This window comes from Poecilia mexicana, unplaced genomic scaffold, assembly GCF_051168715.1.
Source record: "Poecilia mexicana isolate PSO_F unplaced genomic scaffold, ASM5116871v1 scaffold_23, whole genome shotgun sequence".
Classification (NCBI taxonomy): Eukaryota; Metazoa; Chordata; class Actinopteri; order Cyprinodontiformes; family Poeciliidae; genus Poecilia; species Poecilia mexicana.
Window position 1 is genome coordinate 12511608 of NW_028263392.1, and position 16516 is coordinate 12528123.

At 37.5% G+C, this 16516-nt stretch overlaps 1 protein-coding gene across 3 annotated transcripts in view; it reads right to left on the reverse strand.

Moving 5' to 3' along the window:
- Positions 1 to 638: 638 nt before the first annotated feature.
- LOC106926112 (G1/S-specific cyclin-D2) overlaps positions 639 to 16516 on the reverse strand; it is a 60742-nt gene continuing 44864 nt past the window's right edge. For all 3 annotated transcript variants that reach the window (XM_088003576.1, XM_015000784.2, XM_015000785.2), the window contains 4 exons: positions 15512 to 15727; positions 11130 to 11289; positions 7476 to 7624; positions 639 to 3138 (listed from right to left, as the gene is read on the reverse strand). In XM_088003576.1, the coding sequence (XP_087859702.1) occupies positions 2974 to 3138; positions 7476 to 7624; positions 11130 to 11289; positions 15512 to 15727 (690 nt within the window). In that variant the 3' untranslated portion in view covers positions 639 to 2973. The remainder of the gene's footprint in view (positions 3139 to 7475; positions 7625 to 11129; positions 11290 to 15511; positions 15728 to 16516) is intronic.

Genomic DNA, 16516 nt, shown 5'->3' on the forward strand with positions numbered 1-16516 from the left:
ATTTTATAAGTATCTTAGGTACAATTATATCAAAAGTGTGTTAGTAAATATTTAAATGGTCATGTAATTTGATTTATATCAAAATATGAGTTCCGACTTCTCAGTTGGAAAAATCAACTTGAACCTCCTCCAGTGGGAAGTCGCATCTGTCACTGGAAAACTGGAAGCAACTCCAGCTACCCTCAGTTACGACTTGTAAGCCGAACTTCGTGTTTCAAATTCAATATGGCCGCTTCTTCTTGCAGCAACTGCAGTAAGATATGGTAAAAACGTGTTTATTTTACAAGACAGACGTGTAAAAATGCACCTAAAATCAATGTTACACGTAGCGCCTGCAATTCTAAGTTGAACAAAGTAAAAGTGGCGTTTGTCTATGGAAAGTAAGGCTTAAAATGATGTTTATTGGCGTCGCCATTTTGAAATTCAGACGTCTCTTCTCAAGTTCCACTCACCTGTTTTAGATTACTGACCTCTAGACTCTGCTTCTTCTGCTCCTTCCTCTGCATTACTTCTGTTAACCTTTACCATTTTAATAATGAAGCTGGTTCTCACTTTTTCTCTCTATTGTATTATTCCTGACAGCTTTAGCACCCCCTGGTGGCAGCTAAACATTACAACAGAAAGACAAGCCACACCAGTGATTTTAGCCAATTTATTTAGAACAAATTATTGAGGTACACAGGTGGTTGCACATGGGGATAAATGGGAAAAGGATTTGTATGAACAACCACAGCAAACAATTGTAGAATCGAGTAAATGGGTACCTCGATAAAAAATAAATGACATTGAACTGATCCAAACTTGTTCCCCGAATTGATTTTTTTTTCAGACAAATATAAAACACAGTATAGGCTTTTTATTTTTAACTAGCACCAGATATGAAAATTAGCCATTTTAAAGTAGGCTGGAGGCACTTTAAAAAAATCAGTGGAATCTGGTAGGTGGATTTATTAACATACAGGAAAAAAAAAAAAAAAGAAAAAAAAGTGAAACCCGTCCGACGATTTAGGAGTGAAGTCATTCTGTGTGATGCGACATGTGATGAGGTAATTGTGAGATGGCCTCTCGCTGTGTCTATCCAATTAATTATCCTGAGGTACATAAAAAGCAGCAAGAATATTGACAGAACGAAGATAGAACAGATTACAACGATTAAAACAATAAATGAATAAAACATGCTGATCAAAACAGATTTCCAGTCCCGCACCAAACTGCTCCTTTTCCCTCTGGTACATTGACAGAGAAAAGCAGACTTGTTACATACACAACATATTAAAATATAGCAGCACACAAGTGAATGACAATAAGGCATTTTTGTGTAAGACTAGAAAAGAAAAAGCTTAATAGCAGCAAAGAATGTCGTAGATTATTTCTTTTTTACTTTGGAAAAAACATAAAAGCATTAAACATGCTCAAACTTAAAGCATTTTTTTTTAAAACAATTTGGCTGTTTTTTGTTTTTTTTTGCACATCAAAAAAAGGCATCAGAACAAACGAGAAACAGTTTCGGGTTTAAAATGTCACATGGATTTCAAGCATTTTTGTCGGTTATTTACACGTGTCAAAGGGGCGCCTTTGAAAGAAACTGCAGATCAGAAATAAACACAAAACAGAAGGATGTAACTATTAGATCTAGTGGAATGGGTCTAAATCTGGAAATGGAATAAATTCAAGTTTAGGATGACGCAAGCGCACTGATGTCTACCTGTGGCTTGCCTTGATTTATAAACTTTTACATTAGGAGGGTGATTTTTATAAGTCTACTCACCAATTGAGGCAAAGCATTGAAGACAACATGCTTCACCCCATGGGAATCCAGCCCAGAAAAAACCCAAATAACTTAAAAGAAAAAGATAGAATAAAAACAAATGACCCCTCCGAACTTGTCCTCACAAACCATCCCCTTACCGAAACTTAAGGAGTGTGTTTTAAAAGTGCATTGATATCGTTCCACGTCGCCCTCTCTACAAAAGGCCCAATGGTGTAATTGATTACAGGAGAAAAACCCCAAAAACGACATTTCGCCGATTTCCTGCAAAACAAAAATCCTGCAGAAACATCATAAAGCTTAAAAAAATCCTCCTTGCTTTCTCTTTCACCCTACATTCTGCTCACTTTACAACCACTTTCCACTTGCTTTCGACTCGCCTTCCCAACAAACCGCTCAGCCTCTAAAATCTTGAAGAACTTGCAAAAACTTATTTTTTTAAAACTCTTTCATCAATGCTAACCCCTTCTGAGCTATTTAAACACTCCTAACTGTGCTTGAACACAACATCAACAACAAAAACAACAACGTGGCTTTGGTGAATTCAAACGCCACTTCATGGAGTCAACAGCAGCGACTGCTCCGGACCTCAAACCTGTTTCATTTCTCCTCCATGAGCAGGCCCAGCCCACTCTGAGCCAGCACCTCTCTGCATAAATAGTAAGCAGTGCTACAGGTGCACAGTATGATAGACGGAGCCATTAGCTACGGTAGCGCTCCTCTGCTTTAATTACTGCTATATGGAATTCCAAATAAAGGAAAACTCCTGTAAATCGATAACTACTACTCACTAAAGCTGATTAAAGAGTTATAAATGCTGGCTAAATATACATCATTCGGTATATCTCATATATTTATGCAATTTTCAAGTATGAAAAAATATTTTCAGGTTTTTGGAACCTAAGGCACTATCAAGTCTTCAACAATTATTCGTCCGTTTCTTTTCTTAAATAGCTAGAGACGTGTACAAAAAAGGTGAAAAAAGACCCAAACCAGGTGTGAATGGGGCAAAAACAAAACAAAAAAGGAGAAAAACTACAAATTTCTTAGTTTCTAAAAGTTCATAGATTGTCGCGCCATCACTGAAGGGGGCAACTTAAAATAGATACTGGCAATTAATGCCCCCTCTCTCCCTCCAGCGTCTCGCTCCTGTCAGTTCATTGGTAAGCAGGCACGCGATGGCCGAGTAAGGCGGCGATGGGAGCTCATAAGTTGACGTCGCGCACGTCCGTGGGGGTGCTCGACTGATCCTGCTGCTCCCTGGACTTGCTGCCACCTCTGACGGCGCTGTCGGGTCCATACTGCTGGCCCTGCTGCAGGCTGGAGGCCAGCACACGCTCGATTTGCTCCTGGCACGCCCTCAAACAGTCCTGCAGCGACAGGAAACGTCAAAAGTGGTTAATTCAAATTCAAAAACCCTTCCCAAAGGGAAATTAAATGTTGTTGTAACTCAGATTAACTCAAAATTCTTCAAAGAGTTATTGTTGATGGTGGTGGCTGCTGTAGCAGTCTGTATTACAGCAAATTTTAAGAAGCCTCTGACTAAAGACAAAACAAAATAAAATAAATGAAATTGAGAAAATATTTTTGTTAACTGAAATACATAAAAATGGGAATTAAAAGGAAAAAACTAACTGGAACTAAAACATACTTAAACTACACATAATATCCTTTGTTTCTGTACATTTTAATCTATTAATTAGCTTGTGTGAAATAGATTATTTTTCCCAAAACAAACAGTTTATGTCAGCTACTCCTCCTGGCAGCATTTACAATACTGAACAAAAAGTTTGGAGGAAACAGCTGGTTGTTCAACTATTCAATAAATTTTTTTGAAAATTGTTTTTTCTGTTGAGGACTACCCAATTGATGAATCAACCTTTTTGAATTCTGCACCTACAAAATTAACCAAAGTAGGAAAAAAAAAATCAAAAACTACTACAATAACTAATAAAAATGAACCTAAAAATAAACAATATTTAAGTAATAAATATAATCAAACAAATGCACACTAAAAACTAAAACTAACTGAATTACTCAAAAAGTCACAACAACAAAAAATTTATTATAACTATAACTGACATAAAACAAGAGAAATTTGGTCTGATTTCACTTCAGACAGTCAGAAAAAAGTTATTCGTTTTATTATTAGGTGTATGAAAGCATCAAACGTTGGATTATTACAAAACTATTAAACACTTTGAAGGATTTTTTACAGAAATCAAGAACTTTCCAGGCCTTGAAAACACCTAATTGAAATAAACTGAAGTGGAAAGCTGGAAGAGAAATATCTAAAAAGTTTTACAAGTGTAAATGCGTGTAAGAGGTGCTTCCGCTAAATGAAGTGCACACCGCACTATTCAGATTTGCAAAAAGATTTGTAGCGTACGCTTCACAACTCAAGTGTCGCTCCAACACATCAAATCCCAACAAAAAACACAGAAAAGGGGTTAAAAGTATAAAAATGAAATAAAATCTTATACTTTCAAATACTTAAGATAAATTAAAGATGATTAAAGACGAGTCTGTGGATCTGAACAAATGTTCACAGACAGTTAAATGGATGTTATTTTGCTCCATTTGTCATGCGAGTTCAACCTTTTTATTCACATGCTTGGCATACCGGAGGGGAATTATATGTGTTGAGGTAGGTGGTCCATCAGGACCAGAACAATGAGTACCAGCGAACTCTGAACACCAGCAGAGCCGCGATCGAGACGCAGTGGCACAGGAATGATCCACAACGCCACGCACGAGAAAACCAGGGAAAGTCAGGGATCGGAGAGAGAGCGAGGTCTGAAACCATGGAAACGGTTCCTTCAGCACTTCAACGAAACAAAGGATGAAAGGAAAAATAGACGAACAAACAAAAGAATGAATGAAAGAATGAACAAATGAAAGTGAACGAAGCAAGGAAGGACAAACAAATAAAGAACGAACAAAAGAAGGAAGAAGGGATGAACGAACAAAAAAGAACAAATGAAGGACAAAGAAGGAAAAAAAACAAAGGAAGAAAGGTACAAACAAAAGAACGAACGACAGGAACGAAGAGCAAACAAAAAAATGAACAGAAGAGGAACGAGGAAAAGAACAAAATCCAAACGAATGAAGAATGGAGGAATGAATGAATGAATGAAGAATGAATGAATGAAGAAAGGGCAAAGGAAGGAATGAAGGAAAAATGAACAAAAAAAGAATGAATGAATAAATGAAGAATGAATGAACGAAGGAGGAATGAAAAAACAAAACCAAAACGAACAAAGAAATGACAAATGAAAGAAGAATGAATGAAGAATGAATGAAAGAACAAAAAGAACTAACAAAGGGGGAACAAATGAAGGAAGAACGCACAAACAAAAACTAAAGAACAAACAAAGGAGGAGGGAGTGAAGTAAGAACAAACAAGCGAACAAAAAGAAGAAAATTCAAACAGAGGAAGAAATGAACGAAGAACGAACAAACAGACTAAAAGAAGAAAAAGGACGAATGAAGGGAGGAAAAAAGAAGAAAACAAACAAATAGAAAGAAGAGCTAAAGAAAAGAAAGAACCAAGGAAAAAAGAAAGGACAAAGAATGTACAAAAGAACAAAAAAAGGGGACGAAAGAAAACAAAACAACTAAAGGACAAACAACAAAGAAAGAAAGGACAAAAGAATAGAAGAAAGACAGAAAGAACCAATAAGATGAGCAGAAGTAAACGTGTGCGTCTCGTTCCTCCAGTACTTTGGGTTTAAGGCGCTCAGTCTCATGTGGAGGCCTAGAGGAAATGGCTTTGACCCACTGAACCTTGACCTCTCACAGTTTGGGCCTAAAACAGAACGCAGGACAGTGGGACCGGATGTTTTTGGAAAACTTCTGCTATGAAAGAAGATCCTTTCTGCGTCGTCCGCCCCCCGCCTGCTGCTGCAGGTCTGAAGATGTGGGAGGTCTGAACCTTAAAGAACGAGCCGAAGCTCGCAAAAAAAGAGAAAAAAGGCCAGCATTCCTCTAAAACGCACCAATAATTGGAACCCGATGGGCTGCAGTCGGGGGCGCTTGTTATGACGGCGGTGCTGGGGGGCCCACGTAACCGTAGCAACGCAACCACAAGCCTGGAGACAACAACGTTTGTGTTGATTTTAACACTGTTTAGAGCCTATCACCAAATATTGTTGGAATAAAACAATGGCTGTGGTTTATGTGGTAGCTTAGAGAGACTGCTGCAGAAAACTGATATTTAATTAAAACCTCGACAAGCGATTCATAAACGCCAGAGCCGTCCATTCATTAAGGTTAGAGACGATTAAAAAAACAACAGAGAGATCAGTCACTCAAAGGAGGGGAGGAAGAACAAGAGAAAGACCAGAAAGGGCGAAAGAAAGAATGAAAAATCAAAAGAACAAAAAGCCAAAAAAGACAAAGAAAGGATGAAAAACAAAAAAAAGGACAATAAAGAACAAAAAGCCAAAAAAGACAAAGGATGAAAAACCAAAAAGAAAGGATGAGAGGAAGAAAAGCTTAAAAGAAGGATAGAAAGAAGAAAGGGCAAAAGACAAAGATGAAAAACCAAAGAAAAAGATGAACCAAAGGACAAAAGAAACGAAAAACCAAATGGAAAAGAGAAAAAAGGGACGAAAAAAACAAAAGGACAAAGGATAAAAAAACAAAAGAAAGAATGAGAGAAAGAAAAACTTAAAAAAAGAATGAAAAGAACAATGCAAAACCAAAAAGGATGAAAAACCAAAATAAAGAATGAAAGAAAGTACAAAAAACAAAGAACAAATGAAAGAAAGATCCGAAAGAACTAAAAGAGTGAAAGAAAGGACCAAAGCAAAAAGGACAAAAAAGTAAAAAGTAACAAAGAAAGAAAGAACGTAAACATAGGATGAAAGAAAGAATGTACCAAAGAACAAAAAGAACAAAAGGAAGAAAGACTAAATGGAGAGAAATGAGGAAAGAACAATGGACAAAAGAAAGAAAGGACAAAGAAGGAACTAAAAAGATATGATGAAAAGTAGGACAAAAAAAAACTAAAACAGGACGATTTAAAGACGGAAACAAACGACAAAATGGATGAAAGAAAGAAGGAAAGCTAGTTGGATGAATAATCAACAAAAAGACAAAGACACAAACTGAGGACGGACTGTTGGATGGGCAAAAAGAGATTCCTGGAGGAAAACGTGGATGGACGATAATAAAGTCCACCAGATGGACTGGTGAACGTCTGACTGATTAAAACCCGGAAATCGGTCAAATAAAAGCCCAAACCTTCAGAGACGGCATAAAAAACACGACATGGTCTTAATTACTGCCCAAACTTTAGATTTGCGTTAGTTTCTGCTCAGATTAACAGAACGATGACAGTTTGGACAACGTTCACCCACCGAGGATGTTTTTTTAAATTTTTTCGCCTTCATTGCAAACATATTCCTCCACCAGGAGGGGTCCACAGCTAAAGTGGGAGGCATGCAAAGAAACTGCATGCGTCCCACCACAAGAATGTGGGCTCTGAGTTTTAAGAAGACATTCCCCCAGCCGCTGCTCTTTATAGCAGCAGTCTAGCTGCCCGACCAGCAACCAGAACGCTCTCTCTCTCTCCATGAAGAGCAAATCGCTTCAGTCTGCTGCGACTCAAGTCGTCACTGTTGTTTACTGAAGACTCTTTTATGCTGCTTGCGTGCGATATTGCAATCCCAGCTAATAACTGTTGCCTTCTTGCGATGCTTACCACTTCAGTGTTGGTGATCTTGGCCAGCAGGTCGGTCAGGTTGTCCCGACTCAGCCTCTGGTCGCTGTGGTCCAGCTGGAGCCCGCAGATCGCAGCCGCCATGCTGCCGGTGGCGATCATGGAAGGAGGGTTCATGGCGAGACGGTCGTCTGTCAAGGAAAGGTGTTTGAATGAAACCGCAGCAGGTGGAAGTGATGCAATCACAGGGCTGGACGACAACTCAACCAACCCGCTACTTGGGTTTCCATTATTCAGAGTCGGGATGCAAGTTATTCACCACAAAAACAACATTTTACAAAGTATTTGTGGTTCGGTTTCTAGTGCAAACATCTTGGAACGCTTGAAATAAGGCAAAACTATCTCACAAGTAACTTTTCAACAAGAAATACAAGCTTGCTACAAGTCAATATTTCCTTAATATTGATGAGAAAGTACCAGATATTTCTCCCATGTTCTAAGTTAAGTAATCTGGAGCTCTGCTTGGGTTGCTAGGTGACGGGGTGGGGTTGCTAGGTAACCCCAACTAGTTGATGTTGGTGTTTTTGACACAAACATCAACTTCTTGCCGATGAACTAGTAGTTTTTCATCAATATTAAGACTTGACTAAAAACAAGCTCTTATATCTTGATGAAAAGTTTCTTATAAGTTAGTTTTGCCTTATTTCTAGTGTACTACAATCTGGACCAAAAATACTTGGTAAAATTTTGTTTTTGCATTGTTGATTAAAGAGTTAATCTAAAGTTGGTTGATCTTATCGATAATTTGATAAGCGACAATTTTCTTTAAAAGAAAATGATCACTTGTATTAAGGTTTTCTACCATCTTTCCATAATATAAAGGGCTACATTTTTTATAATTTGCTAAATAAAAAAAAAACATTATGAAACTCAATTGGAGTGTAAAGCGTTTATATTTCCACAAAGAACCGCATAAAATACATTTTATAACGACTGGACCATTTCGCCATCTTTGTTTCTGTATTAATTGGCTCCACTTAAGGATGACCAATGGTGCCCTCTGCTGGATGGCAGCCAAACTACAACACTAATAGACAGTAACGGGGGTCATTAGTTAATCAATTGGAACTAATTTTAATCTAATAAACAATCTACAATTAATCATAATTTGATTCAATATTTGGATCCTGAGTTTAAAATGAGTGACGTCAGCACACCCAAGGCGGCCATCTTGTTTCACAACCGTGTTTTACAGCTTCTATTTCTTTGGGCTTTAAATTCAGGTCAACTTTAGGACTGAATACGAGTATAAAGTTTTAATATTACCAGAATAAAGTTGAAATACTAGGAAAATGAAGTTTTAACTTGAAAAGCATGAAAAATAATAATAAAAAAGATGAGGAATGTTGAGTTATACATTGGTATGAGTTTACAGATAAGGAAGTACTTAATCTTTTAGGATCAGCATCAAATTATTATCAGTAGCAGGATTTTAAAGGGAAAAGAAAAATGACTGGGTTGGTCACGTCAAATTCTGATAACTTTCTCAAAGCTTTTTTCTCATTAAAACAAACATTTTTACAGTTTTTCTGGTAAAATTATGTCTTTATTTTGCTAATGTTATGGCTACATTCTCGTAATTAAACAAAAATTCCTAGTAACCGTCGTCTAACTCACAGAGTGGATGATGGAAATAAAAGTCACTTTTTGAGAATATTTTCTGTAATTTGTAATTTTTTTTATTTTTTAGAAAAGAAAGCAAGAAAAAAAATAGGATGTTATGAGATTTTAATTTTTAGCCCTATCACCCAGCCCTACTGCAACATCTCTGATGCACACGCTCTGGATTTTTCCCACAGTCTGGATTTCAACAGACACAGCTAAAACAAACCTGTGTGGGTTTTCCTTCTTAGTAACCTCCGCTCTGATTGCAAAAGCAGAGCAGGAATTTCTCCCACTCGCTGTGCAATGAGCTCCAGGCATGACTCCCCTGAGTCCACATGCAAGTCTGAGAAACTTTAACTAAAGCAGACCTGGGTGGATGAAGTGAAATCCCTTCTCAGCTCATTCAAACCTGAAACAATTTAAAGTTTCTCTTATGCAATGCTGAGCCCTCCGACTCAGTGCAAATACAGATGTTCTGCAAAAGGTTTTTTAGAGAATAAACAGCATCACAAAGGAAAAAAAATAAAAGTATTTTTGGTTATTTTCTAGAGAAAATATCAATAGCGAGTTATAGGAGCTGGAATTCTGTTACTAGTTCCACTTTTATTTTCTGAAGAAGGATAACTCATAAATTTAGACAATATCCACTTATTTTTGACAGAATTTTATTTCTATTTTTAGAGTAAAGAAGGATCAATGTCCTATTTTAAAATATTACTGGCACTTTTATTGTCATTCTTTGTGGAAATACAGTGTAAATATTACAGAAAAAAAACTATTAAGGACCTGCATCAATATTTTAAAACAAAGTGATTATTTAAAATTTTATCATTTCAAGTTATTAAGTGTCATTAAGTGTATACTCAAATATGGCAGTGGTTGATGTATTGATCTCAAAAATACCACAAACAAACGCACATTTTTTATCTGCAAATAATTTTAAAAAATGCGTCGACGTTTTGGTTGAAATGTGACAGAACGCGAGAGGTCAAAGGGTGTGAACAGTTGTGCAATGTGCTGCAACAATCTGATGTTCACACCAGCAGGTCAGCAGTTTTCTTACTTCTCGTTTCTCATTCTCTAAAGCCCATTTCTGTGAATTAACAGTACAGATGCAAACTGAAGGCAGCCCACTACCTGCAGCAGAACATGTCAAGAGAAGCAGTTTTTCTGATGGGTTCAATTAAACCGTCCAGTCCAGCTGTCCATAAAGGAGGAGCTGCGACTAATATAAGAATAACATCTCCATTCTGTATAAAACTCCAAACATTTACATTACAGCTAAACCGCAGCAGGCTTCCCCTTTTTTCCCCCCACTGCGGCTGCTTTGTGCTTTGATACGAGCAGCTGCTTATGAATAGCAGAAGCAACCGCTGAAACACACCCAAATGCATAAAGAAGTGACACAGAAAGCTGTGCAGAGCCGAGCAGGGCATGAGACTCATTAAAAGAGACGCTGACGTTTGTGAGGGATTTTATCGCACCCAGGTGACCTTCCTTGTTTTGTTTCCTTCATCGAATTAGCTGCAGAGGCCGTCTTGTGACATCCTCCTAGATGATCATGAAGTAGCATTTCTTTCCAGGATATGAAAATATTAGAGGGATTCCAAGTATAGGCAACAGGAATCCCATGAAAGTATAAAGGAAAGGCCTAAGGGGGGACGTTTTCTCCCCGCAGCTTTCAGAGTTTATTTTGGACATGAGGCCAGGATGGGAGGAGGAAGGAAGATCAGCCTGACTCTTTAAACCTGGAAGCTTCCCTGTCAACAAACAACACAGGACGGCCAGAGCCGGAGCAGAGCTAGTGAAATAATTACAATCCCAGCACAGATCAGATATTAACGGAGAAACATGGACAAACGCTTTAAGCGGCTGTGAAGAAGAACAAGGCGGAAGATAAATCAGCCTGCAGAGACGAGAGTCGTCACAGATGACTCACTTCCTGAGAATGTTTGGATCTGTGGGAATATTCTGGGAGCCAACTGAGCGTGCAAACGTGTGAGAAACAAAAAGCAATGGAGAGGAGGGTACCTGTGGCACAAAGGGCGATGAATGTCAGCGTGTGTTTGCAGACCATCGCCTGCTTGTCTTTGGGAAGGGGCAGGCGGCGCATGATGTGCTCTATGAAATCATTGGGGATAACCGAGGCCATGTTCCACTTCAACTTCCCCAGGACGACCAGTTCCCACTCCTAAAGCATTAAAAAAAACACAAAACAGGCAGTTAAAGGTGACTTACTGTGCTTTCTGAACAGGTTAGACTAGGTCTGTGGGCGATAAAACACATATTTGTTACATTTATGCACAAAATAATTCTTAGAAATGAGCTTTTTGAACACTCGCACATGAAAATGGTTCCAAACAGATGTGCAACTGTACAACCATACATCCTTAAAAAGCAGAAGTGGAGCCTCCTGCACAACCAGCAAACACGTGGCAAGTGGTTTCTGGATAGTAAGTCAACAACAAAACACTTGTCTTTTCCAGCAGCCATTGTGCAACGCAAACAATACTAATAGATTGATCCAGGAATAACTGCGATAAACAATGACACTATTGTTTCAATGGTAATGGTGTAATAATGTAAGACTACTAAACTTTAATATTGTAGAAAACACTTAACACTGGAATTGGAAGGCATTTTAAATATTCAAAATAAGATGCAATAAAATAAATTGGAAATAAAAACACAATAGAAACCATAAACAAAAAAAGTATCATGACATTTCTGTAATAATAACTATCTACAATTACTGAAGTATTTTGAATTTACATTTAATTTTCCTTTGGGATAGACAAAGTATTTTTGAGTTGAATTTGAAACAAAATTCTCCTTCAAAAAATATTTTTAAAAAATCATCAGAATAGATATCATCAAGCTCATTTAATTACTCATCAATAGTTTAACTGCTTAGTAAGTGGTAAAACCACCTGACCAAACGGCTCGAGATCTGCTTTGGTTGCTAGGTGACGGGGTGGGGTTGCTAGGTAACGGCGTAGTGCCTGCTGACTTGTGACGTTACGTTCCGAAGGTTTTTGTCACCAAAAAACACCAACTTATTGCCTACAAATGGCTGGGTGTTTTATTTTTAAGTGCTTGGGCAGTTCTTACACTTTTAGAAGTTTTTACGCTTCCAAACGGAAGCGCAAAAAAAGTTCAAAATGTGAATTTTGCATTATATGACCCCTTTAAAAACTGTTATTCTAGACAAAATCCACCCAGTCGGGCTCCAGTGGCGTGCTGCCATGACTTCATTGACCATGAAAAAGATCACAGCCAGTCCTTATTCCCAGAGGAAATAGCTCTGTAAGATGAGCAACATTTCTTCATTTTATCTCTCCTCACTGTGTCTTATTATCTGCGTGCCTTTCTCATTCCTCGCATCCTTTGTGTTCATATCGCCGGCATGTGACGAGCTCTGCCCTGCTTAGAGGCCCTGCCAATGAGACAGCGAGCGCCGAGCTTCCTGTCACAAGCCTCAAGCAGCTACAACGAGTTCACACTGCACAGGCAACAGTCGGTCTTTGTAGCAGCAAAACAGGTCTACGCATTCTCACCTTTTAATTTCCTGTGTCTCCGCTTTGCTGCGCTCTGAGATGAAAGATTTACCAACCTTTCAATCGTCTCTTTAACTTTCAGTATCAAGATTAGAAATGGATCATTAATTATCTTGTGTTTTTAAAATGTTACCACTGTTATGGTATCTTAACAATATATGTTTATATAAAAATTACTTTCTTCAAAGACGTTTATATACACTAAGATTAAACCACTTTAAAAGAGTCAGAGATGATGTCACGGGTTAGCAAGCTTCTGATTGGTTAATATGCAACTTAAATGGACGTCTACTTGTTGATGATTTTTTGTGTCTTCTGGTATTAGTGGCCTTCATTAATCAGGGTTCACACCGGTTTGCCTAGAAAGTCTGGTTAGTTTGGGGAGGTATGAATACACAATCGAATTCTGATCCAGACCAAAAAACTAACTCTAGTCCGACTAAAATCCTAGGGCTCAGTTCAATTAAAGTGAACTCTGATGTGATTCAAATATATATGTGAATGCCAAGTGGACCGGAGACCCCTCCAAAAGCAGGAAGTGTACTAAAGCACAGGGAATTCTGGGTAAAAAGAACCAAAACAAATGTGCTAGTCTAGCGATAGTTGGTGAGATATCTCGTGGTCTTTTAGCAGAGACAAAGAGAAATCCTACAATCACTAAAAATTTATGCTACTCCAATTTTGTTTGCATTTCTTCAAGAAGGAAAACCATAATCTACTGAAGACTGTTACTGGTATAAACAATATACTAAAGTGCAGCCTTTATACCATTAAGTTTCCCGTGTTAAGCTAAACCAAAGTTTTAATGATTTATAGTTTGATAAAAAATGAAAGTTTCCATCATCCTATATGGAGCACAAAGCAATCAGCGCTTTCTCTCTGTGACCTGTAGGTGCACACTGCTGATCAGCTGGCTGAAAGAAGGCTATTGCACTTTCCGTATTCTTACAAGACATAAACGGCTTCCCAACTAAAGGACAACTTAATAAACACTTTTATTAATGTAATGCGGTTTTAAAATTACGGTTAGCAAACTGCAAGGAGAGTAGAGATGCACCGATACGATATTAATGTCTGTATCGATCCCAATATTTTAAAACAATTCTAGTTCGAGTATTGGTGACAGTAAGGGCAAATCTATTCAGTCTAATTCTATGCTTTATGCTGAGTGATGTCTTGTTTCATTATTTATTTTACATTGTGTTTTGAATCATTTGAAAGGTTTGTTGCAGCTTATTTTTTTACATGTTTGACCAATGTAGTGAAGTTATTGTTTCTGTCAGTTTCAGCTTCTTTATAATTTATTTTAAATTGACTGTTTTAGTTCTAATTGCACAGATTGAATAAATGAAAGTTTTCTTTACATGTTTAACCAAACTTTTGAAGCTATTGGCATATATGTGATATATATGTGATGTTCTGGTGTAAAGTTATACAATAAATATGTGATTCAGTACATTTATATCGGTGCTTAAAAAAATCACCCATTGCATCAATGCAGCACAGTTTTCTGTATCGGATCGGTATCAACCGATACTAAGCCTCAGATATCGGTATTGAAAGTGGAAAAAGTGGATTGGTGCATCGTAAAGGAGAGCAGAACAGCAAAAAACAAATACTTTCTTCTGAACAGTAAAGAAATACATTTATCTGGAATAATCAGAATAAACACTTGGAGGTTACTTACCAACACTTCAAAATCCAATATGGCTTCCATCTTTATAAAACATAGTGAAAGTGGATGAAATCAGAGTCGCCTCTGATCATTTATGGCTGATTGTTAAATTAGCTGCTTGTGTTCTTTGACTATAGTTTGAGTAAGCCAGAATAATTAGCTTGGCATGTTAAAAGAACTGAAGCTTTAATGTTTCCATGAAAACAGCTAGTGAGTGCAAAACACTGTCACAAGACAGAACAAGCTTCCAGGAATGTCTTGATGGAGCAGTTTGTGATGTTTGAATGTGCTAAATGTAAAAACAAAAACATCCATCTTTCTTTCCTTTATTAGTCTGAAGGCCGAACATCTAAAAGCCGGCAGACGTTTCCAACCAAGATGGCTAATTAGCAGCACAAGCCAAAGGAAAATATTTTAATTTAATTTGCTAAAATCAGAACTAGAAACTACACAGCTAACTCCAGATAAAACTACTCGACATTTAAACATAGCGATGATCAGAAGCAGATACGTGTGACTTGTAACTTCCCCTACGGTGAAACAAATCCCCTACAAAGCAAACGTAGTAAGCAGTGAAACCCCGACAAAAGGCGGGGGCCGTCCCCGCTGGCGCTCTTCCAAAAGCGTCTCTGTCACCTCGGACGCCGGTAACCATTCACATTTGCGTGGGTTTCCTGTGCATAACCCAAATCTTACGTGCTTACGTTAAAAGAAAGATCAGTGATTGCAAGATGAGCAGTAAAGAGATTTTGCTGTTGGTGTTCTCGCTTCCTGAGTGCTAAAAACAGCTCACACGACCTCTACTTCAATCTGTCATCTCCTAACGGCCATTTTCTTGTTAAAAATAGTCCTTGCATCTATGCAAAACAAAAGATTAAACAAAAAATGTATTGTGTTAAAATGAAACTACAAAAACAGCAAAAACATAGAGAACTGCAATGATAAAACTCTGTTATATTGCACTGTTGGCACTAGATGGCATCACACGCCTCTGCAGTCTGCATGAATGCACAGCACAGATGTGGCTGTGTTGCAGTTTCACTTGTGATGAAAATTGGATACTTCCTGTGAGACTAATTCAGCCATTAGCATTATAAAATACTCCAAAAAAAGAATATGACGCTGCATTTTTAAAGGCTCACATGAATGCATGGATGAATGAATGAAACCTTGGTTCTTACCAGCAGCTCTCGGGGTGTAATGGAGTTGTCTGTGTACACGCAGAGCTTTTCCGCTGATGGTGGCCTGCAGTCCTTCAGCTTGGCGGCCAGGAAGATGCACACAGCTCCCAAGAGCTGCAAATAGTTTTTTCTTGTAGGCATCACTGCTAAGAATCTGTCCAAATAATTAATGGCTAAAGGAAAGACGTCTTGGTTGGTGTTTTCCTCTTCACAAACCTGGAATGACAGGAATTTAACAGAGAAGAAGAAACTTAGAAGGGCTTTTTAAAAGACAAATCCAGCTGAATTAAATTTAGTGTTGACTACTCTAAAAGAAAATCAACTGGGTTTAAATATTCAGCGATCTAGATGGTTAATGATGTCTAAAAAATGTAACATATACTGCAGTGAAGTTGTGTGACAGACAGCGTTTGGTCTGAAAGTGAAGTCGCTTTTCGTTCTTCAAAGTGTAATTCAGATTACTTCCACTAGGGGCAAACTTTAAAATATTGGTTGCTTTAAATGTTTCCTGCTTAAAAACTCAAACAATAATAAATAAGTGTTTCAAGTTTTATTACTGAAATATTTCCCCAGAACTAATGGGAAAACAAACAAACAAATAAACAAACAAAAAAAACAATTGGGACTTGATGAAACTTTAACATATAAAATAACTGATCCAGTTTTTGATGATCTTCAAACTTCATATGTTGATATGTGGGCCCAATCAGAATATATGCAAAAAGTGACGTCACATGTTGAAGAACATACACTAGTAAAAACTGTTGTCAGAATAAGAAAATGGGCCATTTCGTTGTTGTTTGATATGTATTGTTTTAAATATAAAAAGATTAAATCTAATTTTAATTTTTCATAGTTCATATTTGACCACAAAAAACAGAAAACAAGATTTTGAATTTATCATTCTGCACTTCAAAACTAAATAAGTGTTTCAAGTTTTATTACTGATTTCTAACGAGAACATTTAGTAATAACTTATGCGTGGCCTGTTTACAAATAGGTTTA